Raw genomic sequence first — 19,045 nt, forward strand, 5'->3', positions numbered from 1 at the left:
GTGTGTGTGTGTGTGTGTGTGTGTGTGTGTGTGTGTGTGTGTGTGTGCACATGCCAAGTGCTGTCACGTACATGTGTGTAGATGAGTTTGTGTAAGTGGGGACTGTGCATGTGCATTTAAACTTTAAGATCAAACAGCAAGCCAGGTGATTTCTCCAGAGAGGGCTGCTGCCCAGGCAATCTCTGACGCAACCCCTGGGCACCCCTGGAGAACACTCCCCTTAATTATACACAAGCAACAGAAGGGATAACGTTTTAGTCCTCTCACGCTGCAAGAAATTGGCTATATATGAAGTTCACCCATCTTCAGATGTAAAACAAACATATGCATGAGATCTGCATTAAATAACCACATTCGTCTTAAGTAATTCTTCGGAGGGAAAAGAGAAACTCTCTGTTTCATTATATTATTCTGATCGGTAAAAACTAGGAAACAACAACTGGCCCAGATTTGTCCCAGGTCCCAAAAAGCAGGCAGTGTGTAATTTAGTGGGGGATACATGCAAACTCTACAGGTCCTACTGCTGAGCAAACATACACAATTACACATCTTCCTTTTCCTCTGCATGTAAATGCAAACAAACACACTGGCAAAACTTGCACATACTGTCGCACAAGCTGAAATACACACGTACACGCCCACAAAATATAAGCTCATACAGTAGCCGAGCTGTTGCTCTCAGCAGCACAGGAAGGCCAGCTCCTCTGGCACTGTTTCTCCCACCAACATTCCCCCAAACCGCACAGCCCTCGTCAGGCACAGTGCCAGTGACATAAGTGTGTTGTAACATTAAAAAGAAACCTCTAGGATGGCGTTCATTTTTCCCTTTTACTTTTCCCGTTTCAATTATTATTGTGGTTCTGCCATGTGGAAACCTCATTGTGACTAGTGTATTTGTTTCAAGGCACTGATGACCCCGTATAACATTTCCAAGCTGTTAATATGCAGGGGTTTGGCCCTGTTTTATTGAGCATAGGGGGCCACTGACTGAGGGACATTTATGTTCTCCACAGACCCATCTGTTTTCAACTTGCTGGCATTGTACGCTCACCGATCCCTATACATTAGTTTGTGGTCCGTGTTCCCTACCACCCAGTCACTACTCATGTCTGCCCTGATGAGAGTGGGATAGGTAAACTGCTTAATTGCACCCACTCACTAACTTTTACAGCCCTATTCTCAGTAGGCCATGGAAGTGGCCCATCATTAGCCCTGGGCCAATGAGATGGTGAGCTTCAGTGGGTATGGGCGGGGCTGGGTGACAGGACATTACCTCACACACCAGGCTCTCACCAGCATTCCAGTAAACCATGGGATGGTGCTTGGAAGCTCATACTAGTTTCTCTCTGTTGCCCTTTTTCTCCACAAATGCCTCACAGATGCTCACTACTGCTTTCCATGCTCAGGCTTCAAATCCATATACAGTATGTGCATTTTACAAAGCCACAGGGATGAATGGAAAAGAGGAAAAATAAATACCTTTTGTTGGGAAGAAACGTGTTTTAGGAGGTGCCAATCTAATTAGCATGTGTCCAAAATGTCTATATCTCCAGAAAAAGGTCACTGTCAAAACATTGAAAAAGAAATATTTGCTGGTTAATGTGTGACAGCAAATAGTTTAATTATTGACCCTATTAGGTGTGGCATGGTTTTATTATAAGAGGACAGCTAAGATTCCTCTCAAGCTCCTGTGCTCCTCTAATGTTTGGAAGATACAGGGAGGACCTTTGTGGGGCCTCCTAAATGTTTGAGGGCCTCAATAGTCTTCTGTGAACATGTGGCCCATGTTTGTGTATGTGTCTGTGAGGTTTATTGATTTCAGTCCAAGATGGGACATTTTGACAATCTGGAAGCTCCAACATCAGTCTTCGAGCCAAAGAGGATGTAGCATGTGTGTATGTTTGTATTTCACTGTTTGTATATGCTCTGCGCAGGCATCCTCAGTAGAGGTGATCTAACTTGACCCTGTCACTAGATCTCCATCACAATGGGAAAGACTGTGGTACATTATGCTGTTAGAGGCCTTATTATTGTCATTACTTTGTCTTCACTTAAAGCGCCACTTTCCAAATCCCCCTTTACAAGTTTATGTTTTGCTTTAAGCTCTTAATGAATTTTTTTACAGTACAGGCATATTTTCAGGCTAATGAGGCTGACGCTTGTACTCTCTTTCTCCTCACCTTTATCCGGTTTTCCCCTTGGCTCAGGACACTTAGCTCTCCTTTTATCTGAAGTGGTGATTTACAAACACCAGTTTGTGTCTACAGACCAGGGATTGGCTGTTTTCTGCCAGTCTGACTAACCAGCTGGTACAAATTAGGACCATGTGTGTAATCATGTGTGTGAGTGTGTGTTTTTGAGTTAAGACATTGAACTCATGGCGAGAAGTTGTTTTGTTTCAAATGGATCTTAACATATGACTTATATTCCTGAGTGTTACATCCTTTTTATGAATCAGAACAAGGGAGACATGTGTTTAGAATAAGTGGGGGTAGTAGAGGCGGTCAGAAGTAGTCTAATCGGTTTTGTTTTGTTATTTTACTAAATAGGCCTCCCATTTGCCTCTTTGCACAAGAGAAACGACTACCACCTAGAGAGGCAAATCCCTTTAAAACAAGCATTATACAATACAAGCATTACAACACTGGCTTTGCTTGTCACTTGCAACAGTTTCATTCATCCATCTATACCTTACAAACAACAGATTGGCCATATCTTTCCATTACTTTTGTCAACAGTTCCTGCTGTGATATTGTAGTTATAATCAAGCAATCCATTTGAAAGTAAAAGGTTTATAGGCATAACAGATTGAAGGAGGGCCAACAAAAACAGTTTTTTTTTTTTCTCTTTGCTGTAAAATACATACAAAAGGTTCTCTATACAATATTCAGAGCTTTAATATAGTAGCATAGTGGAGTAATGTCTACCTGAGCAGAGAATGAAGTCACTCTCCCTCTTTCCGTGTTGTTATCCAAGCTTATCTGTGCTTTGTTTACATAGCCGAGATGGCCACGCGTGCCTGTTAATGCCTGTTAGTGCATATTAGTGCATGTCAGTTACTTTGTCCTCCAGCTATTGTTTTGTGATTTAATATTTCTGATATTAGGGACCAGCTGATTGATCAAGCCTTATAGTATGTCCGTGATAGAAGAAATTGCATCTATTTTGTATTTGTTCTTATTGGATTCAGCTGATATAGTTACCGTAAAAGTTCATTTTATAATCGTGCTGTTTCAGAGACAGATTGTAAAAGGGCGCTGAAAAAAAGGCAAGCCAAAGACATACAGAGAAGAAGTTTATGCAATGATAATACTGGGATGTTTTGTGCAGATGTTTATGTAACAGTGCTTATGTTGCATCCTTGGTTGCTAGGTTGGTTGAAGCAGCCTTTGTGATAATTGTTGCCATATGCTGTGAACTTACACACTACGTGTAAAATGATCAGGTTTTGTGACAAAGTGACAAAGTGAGTGCTTTAAATATTCTTGGCTCCATCCTTCTCTCCTCACTTCATTACTCAATGCACATGCGTTTTGCCATCCTTGGGGACTTGCTGTTGGGAATGCATTTTCCCAGTCATTGATTAACACCTGATTATAGTAGAAATGAGATACATGAATTTGTATCCATGATCTCCAGGAGTCTGGATTTTGTTTTCAACTAGGAGAGAGAGCTTGCCACTCCAAAAGAACTGACTGGATTTTAAATGATTTTTACACATTTTACAAAATATAAAAAACAAAAACATTGAGATGAAACTCTCCAAGCAAATATTTTAAACATATAATATACAATGTGATGTTCTGCAGTTTAAAGCTTTGGAATCCTGTTCTGTCAGGTTTAGTGAAATTCTGTTCAAAGTAGTGTGGTTTGTCAGGTTTGTAATTTGTTTGGTTCTTGATATTATTGTTGTGCTTATTAAAGCATGATAAGGTGCTTATTAAACACACCTTTCAGAGAAACAATTTTGTTAATTTACCATAAGTCACTGTAATGCATGTCTTTACTGGAATATTTCAACAGCAATAGCAAGGAAAAAAGCCTTAAAGTGTTTTTGTTTGAACACGAAGGAAGCTGAGCCTGATTACAAAGTCCATAACTGTTAGCATAGTACTCAAAGGTTAAACCTTTGATTCCACTCTGCTGTTCTTCAATGAAGTTGGATTGAAATGTTCTATGCAAAAGCAAACTTAAGACACTGACGCATGTAGGAGAGGTAGAACGAGATTTAACATTTTCACAATGGATTCATGTTTGGGATCATGGACCTAAACCTGTAGATTAATGTTGACAACTAAGATAGCAATGTGTCAAATCGCACATAGCCAAAAGATTAAAAGCCAAAAATAAATCTTGGGATTTCATAGAAAATCTAATTTGAAAGCTCGACTCCAGAGCTGACTGACTGGATGTTCTTCCCGTGCTATAGGGGATTCCACCGGGTGCTCCAATTTCCTGCTCCAGTCTAAGGTTTAGGTTAGTTGGCAACTCTAATTTGCCCGTAGGTGTAGAAGTGAGTGAGATAGTGGAAATGATCTGTCTTTATGTGGCATCCAGAATGTACCCAACTTATCGCCAAATGGGGGCTTGCTCAGGCCACTTTCACCCTGAAAAGGAAAAGTGGGTATGAATGGATGGACTGATGAATGGATAAATTCAGAATGTGTGAAACTAAAGTCTTGCTTGGTTGACTGTTGGATTGGTGTAACACGTATTACCATCACTGCCCTTACCCCCTCTTTTAGTCATTCATTTAAATTAATGACAGCTCTATTTAGAGTGCTTTGACTCTTGCCATCGCTGGGGAGGGGGTTGGAGGAAGTGTAAGGAGTCATGGGAGACTTGTGAATTGCCTCCTACTGGTGTGATACTTTACGGAGGTGTTTGCTTGACGGGGCTTTGGCAAGCCAAGCAGTTTTTTGTCTGTCAGTTGGTTGTGAGAAAAACACACCAGGAGATGATGAAGAAAGGATGAGGGGGGGAGGGGTGTTTAGGAAGGTGTAGCTAGTTCCACCTGTGTTTACATGAATGAGACATGAATTGCAAGTGGAAAGGGTATTTTCACCTTCCCTGTCTGAAAAATGGTTGCAATGGAAACCAGCTCCTCTTGACTCCAAATCATTAGCAGCCCACAGTCAACGCCATGACTTGCAACCAATCATATTAATTAATTCAGTTACTGTATTTATTTCATTTGCATTCAGCAACATACTTGTTGTGTACCTGTTTTCTGATTAATACAACACAGCTGCACTCAAGTTGGGTCAAAGTCTCATAACGACTGATCTCAGGTGTTTGTCACCTGCATTCCTCATTTCTGCCACTTCATCTCTGAGCAGAAAGGTAACGTCATCAGATTCAGGGGACAGATATATAGACAGATGGCTGGGACAGTTTTCCATGGTGACAGGATCTAGCCTCTCTAGCAAAACTCTCATGTTACTGGTGTCTCATTTCACCTGCTCAGGGCAGAGGGGAAAACTCACCGTCCTTGGGTATTTGCCCTCTCTCCCCTTTGCCTGTGTTATTTATTGCTCAATAGTCTTTTACCAATGTGTCTGTCTACCTTTTTTCTGTCTTTCTGACGCTTTTCCTTCCTTTTTTATCATAATGACGAATCACATCACCCTGTTTTCCCCAACATCCCACTTGTTTCTCACCCTACCTTGCCAAACCTCATCCTAACATAGCCAATGAGGTGACAATGTGTGGGACACAAATCCTAGAGGGGATCCTGTTTTCTTCTCTATGTCAACAAAGCCACAGTAACAAAGGGACTTTGTTATCATAGACTTTACGATGACTGGATACTTGCGCAGTTTTCAATTCATTTTCATTCCTTGTCTTTTTAAAGCTCTGCCCTATCATTATCGCTGTTTCTGATTGGATGGCAGAGTGGTAACGTTGAGCAGCCATCACCAAAACTGAGCTCACTTTGAACGCGAGCTGGATTCTCGCAATATCACAAGATCACGTGAGAATCACAAAGATCTATCTTTTCAGGCTTAAAGTAATGTGTTTATGTCCGGTTAGCCAGAGCATCCTATGAGGAGCTACTGGCAGCTATGGGCTTGGCTTAGGTGAGATGAAACAAAGAGGTGATCGTTTGTTCAGAACAACAATGGCGGCTCCCGCAGAGGCAAGTGCAGATGCTGCAATAGCATCAGTTATATCGGAAGTGGAGAGTGATTCTTCATTGAAAGAAGAGCAAAGAACGCCACTAAAGGCTTTTCTCAACTGGAAGGATGTTTTTGCTTTCCCTTAGGCTCGCTTCTGGAAGAGTTTGATTGCCAGATGGTTCATCCAATCACTTGCCAAATATTTTTTTAAAAGTGCTCGCCGTTTTCCAAACAGTTTCCAATGACGGCATTTCAGATGTTTCTGTGTAACAAACCATCTGCTGGGTCAGGTTATACCTGAGGTATTTTGACTTGACTTTTCAGTGTCAACACCATAACTCACAAACCTCGACTTTTTTCTTTTGTTAGACAGATCTCTGGACGCATTGAGCGACTGACGCTCAGTGCCATATCGCACAGCCTGGGAATACATCGAGGTTCTTTGTTATACAAGCCATAGTTAACTTAAATTGCAATCTTGACAGTTTGATTGTCGTTCATCATATCAAGACAGAATACATTATGTTTAAGCAGTATTAATCAATATCACCATTTTGACAGATTCAAATTTCAGATTGTTCACTCTGTTACTTCTAACATAACCGTCATTACATCTTACTTTTATTTACCTTTTTTTTTGTTGTCATTAAAACGTTGCTGATCCTTATTTCCACAATGGAAACGGTTTTAAAGAATATAGTTTTTTTTAGTGAATCTAAAGGGATTGGATTCTGAGTAAATGCACTACACACGTGACTAATTCAGGTGCTGCATGGAATCGTGACATAACTCTTTGAGAGCTTCTAGTGGGCAGGTGTGGCATGACAGGGTTTAAAAAGCCAGTACAAGGTGAGTACACAAATACACCCAGAGGCTAGTAGGCCTACAAGGAAGGAAAGACAAGAGGAAGTGAGGGATATGGGGCTTGTGGCACATGACAGGTTGCCAGGTTGTTTGTTGACAAGACACAAACAAACAGTACTCCACAGAATGCACGTCAGCTCTAGGTCAGCCCAAACAGCTGACAAACAGCTGACAGCCGTGGAAAAACAGGGGTCACAGCATTTAAGGCCAGGACAGAAACCAAACTGAAGTTTTTTTTAAGTATCTGTAAAATACAAGTTAGTTAACTACTTGGCCAAGGCTTAAAAAGTTAGAATGATGCATACAAAATTACCCAATGTCCTTCTTTTTCCTCTTATGTTTCTCTAGACATGTCAGTCCAAGGTGTTTGATCTATCAGATGGAGTGTCCCAGTATGCATGGTTCCCCTGTCGTGAGGCTCATAAGTCAACCTGGGGATATCCTAACTATTGGCTCAAGGTAAGACCTATCTGAAAACAATGATGCATCTTGGTGCAGTGTTCTGTCATTTGAAGCAAATACACTCATGAGTTACCTCATGTGGATACTATACTTAACATCTGTCACCTGATATTGATGCCACTTTAGAAGGTGATGTGCAAAAGGTGCCTGGATTAAGAAAGGAAATATGAAAAAATAGTTTTTTATTGCTTTGTTAAGTAGTTTGCACCATAGTTGACTGGAAATTCATTGTTGTTTGTACTTATATATATTTTTTTTCTTCATTCAGGCCCACTTTTCTCATCCCATGGTGGCAGCCGCAGTGATTATACATCTGGCTGCTGATGGGACTGGTTACCTTGACCAGACGCAGTGTAACATCACTGTTCAGCTGGTGGACACCAAGGAGGGCATCCATAGTCTAGGTAAGAACTTAAGAAAGTCTTCTGTGCTTTTAAATTGCGACTCACGTCTGGTGTCAGATTACTGAATATGACTGCTGAGCTCAAAGGTGTTTTACCTACTGTAATTAACTACAGCTTGTTATAGTTGAGCAGTTATCATATATAGCGAAGTCCCCTTAAGCTCATGTCACTCTCATCCATCTTTTAATCTTGTGCAAATGTCTTCATTAGAACACTATATCACTCTTTCAACACCATGTTTTAGCTTCTTCTTTCAGCCTTTTCTTCTCCGCTAATTGACTTTTAGGGTTTGGTTAACATCGACCACCTATCCCTCTGATTCTCTGCTTCTGTCCCCTAATACCTACCTCAATTTCAACACACTCTTGTCTTTTCTCTTTGTCTCTTCTCCGTCCCTGATATCCTCTCCACAGGTGAGTGGCGTCTCAGCTGCCGCACCAACCCTTTGGTGATCCCAGTGAGCCATGACCTGTCAGTGGCCTTCTACCACACCAAGGCTATCCTGGTCATGTTTGCCTCTCGCTTGGTGGCCATCTCCGGAGTAGGCCTGCGCTCCTTCCAGTCCTTCGACCCCATCACGATAAGTGGTTGCCAGAGCAATGAGATCTACAACCCCACAGGCCAGAGGTGAGGCCAAGAAAAAGGGAAATGGGACACCGGTGAACATGAGGCCTACATATGTTACACACACACATCAGAACCAAAGACATGCATATGAAATCATAAGAATATGTGCACAGGTCTACGCGAGCATACAGCCACACACTAACACAACTTGCACAATCTTTCGCCTTAAAGGTACAGGAGCATTGATTTAGAATTTTAAAAAAGGCAGTATATAGTGGAAGTATAATTGCTGAAATACTTCCTGTCCTTCAGGCAAGCTATGAGAGAGTTCGTAGTGAAGATTGTAGATCAGAGATAATGTCGAGCAACTTCCAGGTGCCGCCAAGCACCGGTAACACCTCAACCATAAAATGTATTCTACACCGCCTGTAAAAGGGACAAACTACACAAACACACAAAAGGCAAGTTAATGGCTACCAATAACACACAGAGACAAGAGATGGAAAGAGCTGTGTTTGTGTGTGTGCGTATTTGAGCCAAAGAGAGAGAGAGAGAGAGAGAGAGGCATGTTTTAATTAATGATGCCAACAAGCTGTTTAATGTTAGAGGTCTGCCCAATATAATATCACTGGCAATTTGTAAATAATTTGGACCTGTTGCTGAGCTCCATAAATGTACAACAATAAAGTCGCTGCACTGCTGCCTCCAGCAGTAAATCTTGTTTACCTCCCAGCATTATAGCGTTTCTAAACTCCTTTGTTTCCGGACCTCTAAAATCCTGGAGTAGTTCTTTTAAAAGTCCAAACTGGACTTATTTTTCCTGTAATCATGTTTGCATTGTTCAGCACATTGAAGTCTTCAGTCACCATTTTCACAACTAGTTAATTTAAATAAATTACCTGTCAATTAGGCATCAAAAGTGCTGCTCAGGGTAGATGTGTTTTCCATATTTGGATATTTTCACACATTTCTTTGTGTGACGAAAAACAATTTGTCACAGCTGAAAACCCATCATCTGAACCAGGAAATAAAGGTAGAATGTGTGTTAAAAAGCCCATTTAAATGTTATTGGAGACATTTCTAGGCCTGGCAAGACCAAGAAATAACAATTAACACCTATTCAGCTATAAATTCAAAATGTTTGAGCCTTTAATTTGAACTACTACTAAAAGTAATGAACATAATACTTTTAACTACTAGCCATATGCTGTCCAGTCACTCCTCACAAACAGTTAAACCAGACCACACAAGCTCAAGGAGACACAATTTGCCAATTTCCACGCCACTGTCATGCATGAGACAATTCATACTTATGATGCTCCCACAACCCTTTCAACAAGAAATGCACTAATAAACACCACAATGCACAAAGAATGGATGGTTGGGGGTCTGTGCAGAGAGATAGAGCTGTTTGTGGCTTTTGTTGTGTGCCAGTGAGACATCCAGCACCTAAATAGATTAAAACTGCTGTGTATCTGCACCAGCCAGGAAATTGTTTGTTACCACACACACACACACACACACACACACACACAAACTAGTTTATTTCTCCTGGAGTTCTCGGTGACTTTCTTTCTTTCATATTCTCCCCTCTTCATCTAATTTCCAGAGGCTCTTGAAAACTATTTTTCTTTCTATTATGGCAAGTCAACCAGACAAACCCACTTATCTTCAGAAGTTTTAACTTAAAAACGCTAAAACTGAATATTATGATATAGTATTACAATCAGTTATTATATACCGGTCTGTCCTTACAACATCAGTAAAGAATGCTGGCTCTGCCACTTTGTCTTTTTATGTCATTGATCTGTTTCTTCGCTTCAATCGTCTCCAATTTATCATCTGCATTATGTTGTCTATACGGTCCATATTTCTTCCCCATTTTACCTCTCTCCCTGCTTTTTCCACATCTTTCCTCCTCCTCCCCTTCATCATATGTTATCCCATGCTGTCTTCTCATCCTTTACTTTCGCATGATGTTCCTTTCCCTTGAACTATTTGCCATCTCCTTCTCCTGAATTCTCCCCTTTCGGTGCCTCCTGCTCCCGCTTTCACTCTCTCATTCTCCTGGGCTGAGCTGCACATTTCCCGTAATACTTATGCCTCCACAAAACACCACATCCCCTTTTCCCTGAGTTGTTAACAACAGGAGCTATTAAGATGACTCGGTTTAATGTTCCATGCTCGTCTGCAAACGCATGCACATGTATGTTTTTCCTTTTTTCTCAGTTTCTTTGCACTATTTTTTTTCTTGTGTATCACCTCTTACTACATCGAGAATTGTTTAGAGTTCAGTTTTCGTCTTTTTTTTTGTTATACATACTATTCCATTGTTCTGTAAACTGTACTTCTCATTTGCAGGGGAGGAGGATAGTTTTACAGGTTGTTAATCGTAATTTATGTCAAAAATTCCACAGTGACTAGCAGAAAACCCCAAAGTGATTTTGTTCCAAGCCAAAGTGGCCACAGAGGAGGCTTCATCGGCTTGCCTAGTTTGTCCTCAAAAAGCCCAGACTTGAGGGACTGCTACTCTCATGCTTTATAGACGGTCTTCACCTGCTCAGCTTCGAATTTGTCAACGTTACTAAGAGCTCATTTGATGTTACTTTTCCTTTATTTTAATACACAGTCTTTCTGAGTGTTATAGTGGGAGTGACAGTGAGTTAGAAAAATAAAAGAACATACTTGAGGAATAATCCAGGTGCATAGAATATGTATTACCAATACATTTAATGATAAATCTTAAAGGTTCTGTCCGCAGGAAAACAAATGGATGAAAGGGGCAAAATATTCCATTTTTGCAGGACAGAGTTTAACAATGATTCTTTCATCCGCTCTCTGTGCCCCCATATCTACCCCTCTTTCTCTCGCTCTTTCTCTCGCTGTTGGCTTCATAAGGGAACCCTATACTGTAGAATGCGGACTGTTGTAAAAAGGTGCCTCGGGCATGCAAGCCTTCCAAGAGCATTAAATGCCTTCTCCATCAGGCTACCAACATAAATCTGTGGTCAAACTCTGCCATTGTAGCCCGCACATAATATTATCCTGTCACTCTTAATTCAGAAATTACACTCTGCCGTGTGTGCGCGCGTGTGTGTGTGTGTGTGTGTGTGTGTGTGTGTGTGCATACAGACATCCCTTCAGGCACATAGCAAATATGGCAATCTTTTCTTCATGTGGTTTATTGATTTGATATGCAGTCATTGATGGATGGATGTGGTTGACGCTTTTCTGTTTGTGAGCAAATGTGTGACTGCTTCCATGTTTGCGTGTCTGCAGTGTTCTATTATACACAAAATTTCATGTTGACTGTAACTTTAAATGTGGTTTTTAGTTTCTTTCTATCTCTCTCTTTCTCCCTCTCTTATTCCCCAACCTTCCCTCCCACCTACACACACACACACGCTCACTTGTAGTTGTGTACATTATTCGTGCGAAGCCATTGACTGCCAGGAACCATTAATCCGCAATGCAGAGCTCAAGTGCAGTAGCTCTAGCCGCCACTTCTACAATGGAGACCGCTGCACCATCTACTGCAACTCTGGATACGTCCTGCAAGTCCACCAGGATGATGACATCATCAAGAGTCAGGTAAACACACTGCTACACACATGTTTAAACACACACAGGCCATCAGAGAGCTCAGTGCACAAAGAGGCACATTGAATGCATAAACGTACACATGCAAACGCTTAAGTGCAAAAGCATAACAGCATATGGGAACATGCGTGCAAACATGCATTTGTGAATGCACACATGAACATGCATTGAGGCAAACTCAAGTACACAAATAGGCATATGAAAGAAGTGCAAACATGCTTTCTTTCTGCTTTCCTTTCTATCTGCATTTATTTTGTCACCTGCAAAAAAAAACTAGGCTTGGCACGGCAAGCCTCTCGGGAGGATGACATCATGAACATCCAGGTAGATGAGTGCTGCACCGAGGAGTGGAGACGCCACAGCCCTCTCCTCTTGTTGGCTTGCTACAAACACGCACACACACACACACACACACACACACGCGCGCACACACACACCAAGCATATTCCTTACACGCACAAGCATAATAGTGTTTAGTCTCTTGCTGAGCATGCTGCACCATCACCTCAAACAGTCACTTTGTATCGCTACTCCACTGGGACGATGACATCATTGCATAGTGTCTGCTCCCTCTCCCTCCCTCGCTCCATCCCTGCTCATTTTGCACACATTGAAGTCTCTCTTAAATGGCAGAGAAATTGCTACCGCACTCTCACAGCAGCACACATTTAATGCTTCTATCTCGATACCAACACGCATAAGTACAGACAAGCTTCTGTATAAAGAGGACACAGATGCGGACAGATACAGTATACACACAGATGCGCGCACACCACAAGTAAACAAACAAACAGGGTAGTTGACACCACATCGTAAACCTTTTGGTTTTGGGCCAAGCTGCTGTAGGCCATATAAATGCTTTATCTATCTCCACGGCTCTGTAAAGAAGTCTGCACGACTTTAATGCTCCCTCAGAGAGATCGGAGGTTCAGAGAACAAGATACATTTAGTTTTTATGTATTTCAGTATATAACTGTATGTGTGGGTGTTCGTAAGGCATAAATCCCTTTCACACATGGAGTTTATCCCTGAAATATTCAGGAACATTTCCTGCAGTTAATATGCCGATACAACTGTGCTGTAAATGAAAGCAGGAACAATACAGGGCAAGCACATAGAGGGTTACAGCCATTTTCACAAAAATACAAGCGAACCATCTCAAGACTCCGGTATTTGAATCCTGGTCTCGCAAATTTGGTGAATATCAAATGCATTACAAGAACATTGGCACTCTACAAATACAGCTCCTCGCCCGCCATGTTGCGTCTTCTGATGCGTACACGTGAATATAGCCCCATTTCTTCTTCTGTTGAGTTTTATGGCGGTTGGCAAGCATTACTGCCATCTGCTGGCCGTTTACCTTGCCCCGTCTCTTCTGGCATTGCTATTGGCATGTGTTGAAAGGCGCAAGATGGAAATATTCCCAATCACCAGCAGTTCCCAAAAGGTTATCCCAGTAATTTACTGGGATGCGTAAAAAGTGTGATTGTTTTTTAGGTATTTAGGATTCTGACCTTACCAATGAGTTTGTTCTCCCATCTTTCATATGGCTGTGGCCATGCTCTGTAACTCATCATAATTGGAGAGTTGATTCATTGAAAGACATCTGGTCCTTTTTGTTGTTTTAATATCAAATTTAATTTAATAAATTATGCTATGCAAGAAATGCTAAAGTCCTCTCGCTGAACTCCGAAATCATTTTGAGCTCAGTAAGGACAAGTAAAACATTGCGCTCAGTTGACATGCCAATAGTTAAAAAAAAAAAGTAGATGTGCAGACTGAAAGGTGTTTAAAACGACCACCACCATGACCATAATCTAATGATTTTAACTCACCCTGTCTGCCACAGTAAGAGTTATTTTTATATTCCTAGCTTGTTGGTACAATTTAAGTCCAGTCTTTTGTTTTCCTCAAAGAGTGAAACAATTCTCTGGAATATTATTTACAAGTTGTGCGTCCCTCCAGGGGAAGTAGAAGTCTCCATCCAAAAGCCTTTGTAAGTGGGAAGGAAGAACCAGTCTCACTGGGCGCCGTTTACTGTAAACTGAAGTTGCTATTGTCCAATCACTGAAACCATCATTTTCGACATTTACTCTTCTTTGTTTTCAGAGTTCAGTAGAATGCAACATTTTGAACAGCGGCACAGCTGTGACTGACTAAACCGTTCGATTGCAGGCAGATGTAGACAAATAGAGATTTGAAAGAAACACTGGGCACATCTAGTTGAGATCAAATGTAATAATGAGAATGTGCTTCATAGAAATTGGTCGTAGGGCCAGTAGTAAATCGATCTGGCCAGATTCTCAGGGTACATCTGCTCTCATCTCCCCATCACATGAGATAATTGACAATCGCATGTAAAAACAACAAAAAAGTAACAAAAATGAAATACAAAAACAACTTAACTTTAGATTGTCTCTATCCCCCTCAGTGTGCCCTTCTTAATTTGCATCTTTCCTTCTTTTTTTCAGCCACAAAAGTGCTTAAAAATACACATAGACACCAAGGTTTAAAAGTGCAGCATGAAGCACAACCTTGTCTCCCCTCATTAGCCAATTGCATTCTTGTTTCAGTGATATCAAAGTGGTTCTGGGAACACCACCTTCTTAGATAGTGCTATCTTCAGAACAAATCTGTTTCCCACACTTGCTTGATTTGTATATGTGTGTTTTATTGCTGTCTAGTTTCTATCTTTCTCTCTGTTTGAAATGGTTAGGGCTGGCACTTATAAAGTTTTATTTCACATTGGCTTTTCCTTTTAAGTGCTCGAGAGGCTTCACAGCTGTCCACCATTGAACAATCCCATCAAAACACAATTACCTGCCCGCTATATGATGTCCCATCCACTTTCCTTTAATGACCAAAACACCCACTTCAGATCTTATCAAAGCGAAGGCAAAAATGTTAGAATTTTGAAATAACTCTTGGCATAATTTGAACCATTATATCTAAAATAAATTTAAGGGCTATTAAGAGCCACATCAACACATTATTTTGATCATGTTCATTTGAGTGGGCAGTCAGCCACCTCAGCTGAGGAAAGACTTTCAAGTGCATGTTTTATTGGCGCCCAAATGCAGAAAAGCCAGCCACGATGTTCTCATGCCTGGCTTTTCTGTGGGTGCTCCAGTTTTTTCTATAGGCTGTGCATATAAGGTGCTGTATTAAAAATAATCTTGCCTTCGACTTTCATCAAGGCACTGGCCTAAGAGCTGGAGTTGATTCAGAGTAATAAGTAGTAAGGATCTGTCGACTGCAGAGGACAAATATGACCATGGGAATTAATAAACTATAACATATATCAGATTTAAGACCTCATTCCGGCCTCACGTCCCTTGTCTTCCAGCCAGGAAGTAGAAAAGTGAATACATACTGTAAATAATATCATGTTTTGCTATACCTTTAACTGTTATTTTTGCTTCTTTAGTTATGACTGTAATAAAGTTATTATAAAAGTTATTATTTAATATTGAAGAAAAGTCTTCAGGGGCTTTAAAGACACAGTAAAATGAAGAATATATTTCACAAGTTCTTTACTGTGTTGGCGTCAAGTGTTCATATCTTGTTATATACTAAATATGTGTCAAAATCTCCTAACCAACCATTACCCATATATCTTTTTTCACAAGGAAATATTTCTATAGTCACATTACAGAAGCTAAAGACGCCCAAAATTCAGTTTCACTCTGACTTTAAAATCAATCAGGCTATTTTTGTGATTCATTTCTTACCCAATTTCACAGGGGGAGGAAAAATGAAATCATGAAAAGGCATCCTGCCTTTCTGCTTTTCTAAAACCTATTCTGTCCTGATAGTGCTACGGCAGGGAATACCTGCTCTGGGCTTCACCCTTGTAAGCCTTTGAGCAATATCTCTGTGAATGAGAGAGAAGGCGGCCCTTTAACATTGTCGCCCTGTTGCTCCTTAAGCCCATCCTTGCACTTCGCATTGCTAATAGAAAGTGTGTAACCTTCGTTTTGTTTTCACAATAGGAAAGGTGTTGGACTTTGAATCTTTAGATGTCTGGAAAAATTGTACATTTACATTAATTCATTAATTTGTACTTTCAAAACAAAAGCTCGCACATGTTGGTTTGGTAACAAACGTTGGTTTAGAATCAAATCTGTCTAGTTTGACGTGGTTAGCATTTAAAAAACAACAAAGCAAAACCTAAAGAAGCTAACCCTTCAGAATTTTCTGCTTCTGAGTATTGTTGGATTCCCAGTAACACTTTCATTTTACTGTTCGGAACCCATTCTCGTCCACGATCATTTGTGCAACTGTTAAGTTTTCTACCAGAAAGTGTGTATATTCCAGGCAAATAAAACCTCTCTGCTTCCGAGTTAAGCAAATTTTCTTTCTGTTACTTAATTATTTTTTAAGGGCTTTTCCACGAGGACCAGTACTAATGTGTTTGTGTGCCATCCCAGCTAAGGCAAACCCCTAAGACTAAGGAAGAGGCTGTCCGTATGTCGGTTCATTTATCTGTTAGTCTGTCTGGCTTGAATTAAGCAGAGTAGCAAAGGTTGAAGAGAAATAGTCAGCTGTACATTTTTTACAGGAGGGAAAATTCCCACACATTTACACACACAGCACACATAGGCATACAACCCTTTATAGACGTAGACACTCGGGCATACATGCTTGATTAAATGCAAAAACAACTCATGGCAGATGTATGTAAATGTTAATGTGTTTCTTTGTGGGCAATCATGTGCATACAAACAGTTTTACACGGATGTTTTAAGAAGGGCAAAACTTGCAACTTAACACAAGTGTACACCCATATTGCAAACTTACTTACCCTTCCATTTGCATACATTTTTACAGTCACCACATTAACACTAAATAGGTCCTTCCACATTTCCCGCTTCATAATTGACTCATTCAACTCTACACCCAGTTATTTTCCAGCAGGCACTCACATGCGATGCATTATGTTACTTCGTTGGATATCCAACTTTAAAAAAGAGCTTATTTATTTTGAAGGAACTTGATACTGTTATGCAGTATCATATAATGGGATCAAGATTAGAGATAGAAATACATGGGAATAGAGTTGTTATGAAGTAATAGATATGAAATGCTAACTGGGTCCAGCTTGTGTGGCCTTAAAGTTTGGCCACTCTTTAAAAAAATGGGGGTAATTAAGGTCAACCAAAACAGGGATTGAGTGTAATTCATGGGGAAAACACAGGTTTGCCTTTTTATGTTCTGAGAGGGAAAAGTCTAAATGATTGAGCCCTTACAGCTTTGTTTTGAGATTTCTTGGCACTGCAATCAATTGAAGCATTCCTATTGCATTACATGGTGTTTTTTAATGGAAGAGGCTGAAAACAGTTGAGGTTTGGATTGTGCAGTTGCTGCCCATTTTGATCTCATTTCTACAAATATCATGTCACAAGCCAACTAATTTACAGGAATCAGCTATTTATAAAGGAAATATATCGAAGTCTAGGGCATGTTTATAGTGAAAAAAGTTCGGAACAAGAGGCATTTTGAAATGGTTGCCAATTCTGTTTCCAGGTGCTACTTGGTAATCTCAGGTTGGTTATCTACTTCAAAAATAGTTTTTATCATATTTGTTCAAATTGTCATTACATCCCGATATCTATATGTCAAATGCGCTGCCAAAAAAGCGAAATAAAAAAAATTCAGTTATCTCCCGAATTCGGCCCGAATGGAGCCAAGTTTGGAGCAAGTGCTGCGAGCTACTATCATTGGAAAAAAAAAATGGGATGTTTTTAAATTATTCCATTTTTTATATTCAAAATCGAGCATACTCTTGCTAGTTTCTCAAGATTACCAACCCAAGCTTTAATTCTTTATACGATTCACAATGTTCTCATCACTTGTTCTCTGGTTACCCGCTCATATGTGTACAGAGTGTATAAACATTGAGTTCACACACACACACACACACACACACACACACACACACACACACAATTAATGTAAGACATGTGGCATTTGCAAGCCTCAGTCAGACCTTGCTAGGTCATAGCTCCTTCAGCAGTAACCTGAATGGCTGTTATTCCAATCAGGGTCTGTTCTCAATGATAGGTCCATTATAGGAATGAGAGGGACGTTCATTTATTATACTAGGTCCTATACCGTGTTGTAGACTTGAGCTGGTCTTTGTTTGTCATAGTAGAATGGTGTTTCAACAGTTTGACTCCTGGCCTGAGTCAGTTCCTTGCAGATTTTTCATGCTCTCCGCATGTGTGGATTTCCTCTGGGTTCTCGAGTTACCTCCCACATTCCAACAACATTCAAGGACCCAGTCACACAGGATGCACTTTGTACGTTTGAAAAGGTGACGCAGTCTACTTCAATTTTTGAGAAGCTTGCACAGGAAGAATCCCTGGAAATATACATTTTTTTCTGTTGAATATTTTTTTTTTGCTGTTAACAGGCAACTCCGTAGTTGACTACTGATCACTAGGCCATGTGGCAAAGTTTGGGACATTAGCTGATTTAAGAAGAAACTGCAATCTTGGCACTAATTTGTTTGCAAAACCAACAAGCTTTATTTGACTATGTTTGTACTTTATCTTTGTTTTCCACCTAAATGCAAAATTGGTTGATTGCATGGCATTACCTGATAAGTATCATAATTACGCAGAAAACAGAAAGAGGATAAATCCTCAGAGGCTGGTATTCCAGTTGTGAAAGACTCCCTCTTTGTGTGTTGTCACACTTCCACCAAAGTCGATCTGTTTTGTGTCAGGGCTGATTGTGCAGTTGTTGGATATCAGTTGTCTGAGTGGCATGACTTGACCTTACAAATGCTATCAGCAGTTACTTGAGCTGCTGGGTAGCCTGTGAGGCTTACTGGCGTACAGTAAACTAAGCTGGATCAAGCTTTGTTAGGTTACACATTAATTGAAGACTTGTTGAAGTGAGTGCTGAATTGCTGTAGTCATTTCTTGTGAGGTAAACATTTTCAGGATGTGTGTGGGACATAAATCTGTCATATCAATGTGAAAGTGAATCCTTGTATCACTCATACTTAAGCATAGAGCTCCT

The 19,045-nt window shown here is 40.5% G+C and overlaps 1 protein-coding gene across 2 annotated transcripts in view; it reads left to right on the plus strand.

Moving 5' to 3' along the window:
• Positions 1–19,045, plus strand: part of pappaa (pregnancy-associated plasma protein A, pappalysin 1a) — an 80,008-nt gene that overhangs the window by 41,240 nt on the left and 19,723 nt on the right. For both annotated transcript variants that reach the window (XM_031860129.1, XM_031860130.1), the window contains exons 11-14: positions 7,332–7,442; positions 7,714–7,849; positions 8,263–8,476; positions 11,833–12,007. In XM_031860129.1, coding sequence (XP_031715989.1) covers positions 7,332–7,442; positions 7,714–7,849; positions 8,263–8,476; positions 11,833–12,007 — 636 coding nt within the window. The remainder of the gene's footprint in view (positions 1–7,331; positions 7,443–7,713; positions 7,850–8,262; positions 8,477–11,832; positions 12,008–19,045) is intronic.

The sequence above is a fragment of the Anarrhichthys ocellatus genome, unplaced genomic scaffold, assembly GCF_004355925.1.
Source record: "Anarrhichthys ocellatus isolate YVR2014 unplaced genomic scaffold, GSC_Weel_1.0 scaffold23, whole genome shotgun sequence".
Taxonomy (NCBI): domain Eukaryota; kingdom Metazoa; phylum Chordata; class Actinopteri; order Perciformes; family Anarhichadidae; genus Anarrhichthys; species Anarrhichthys ocellatus.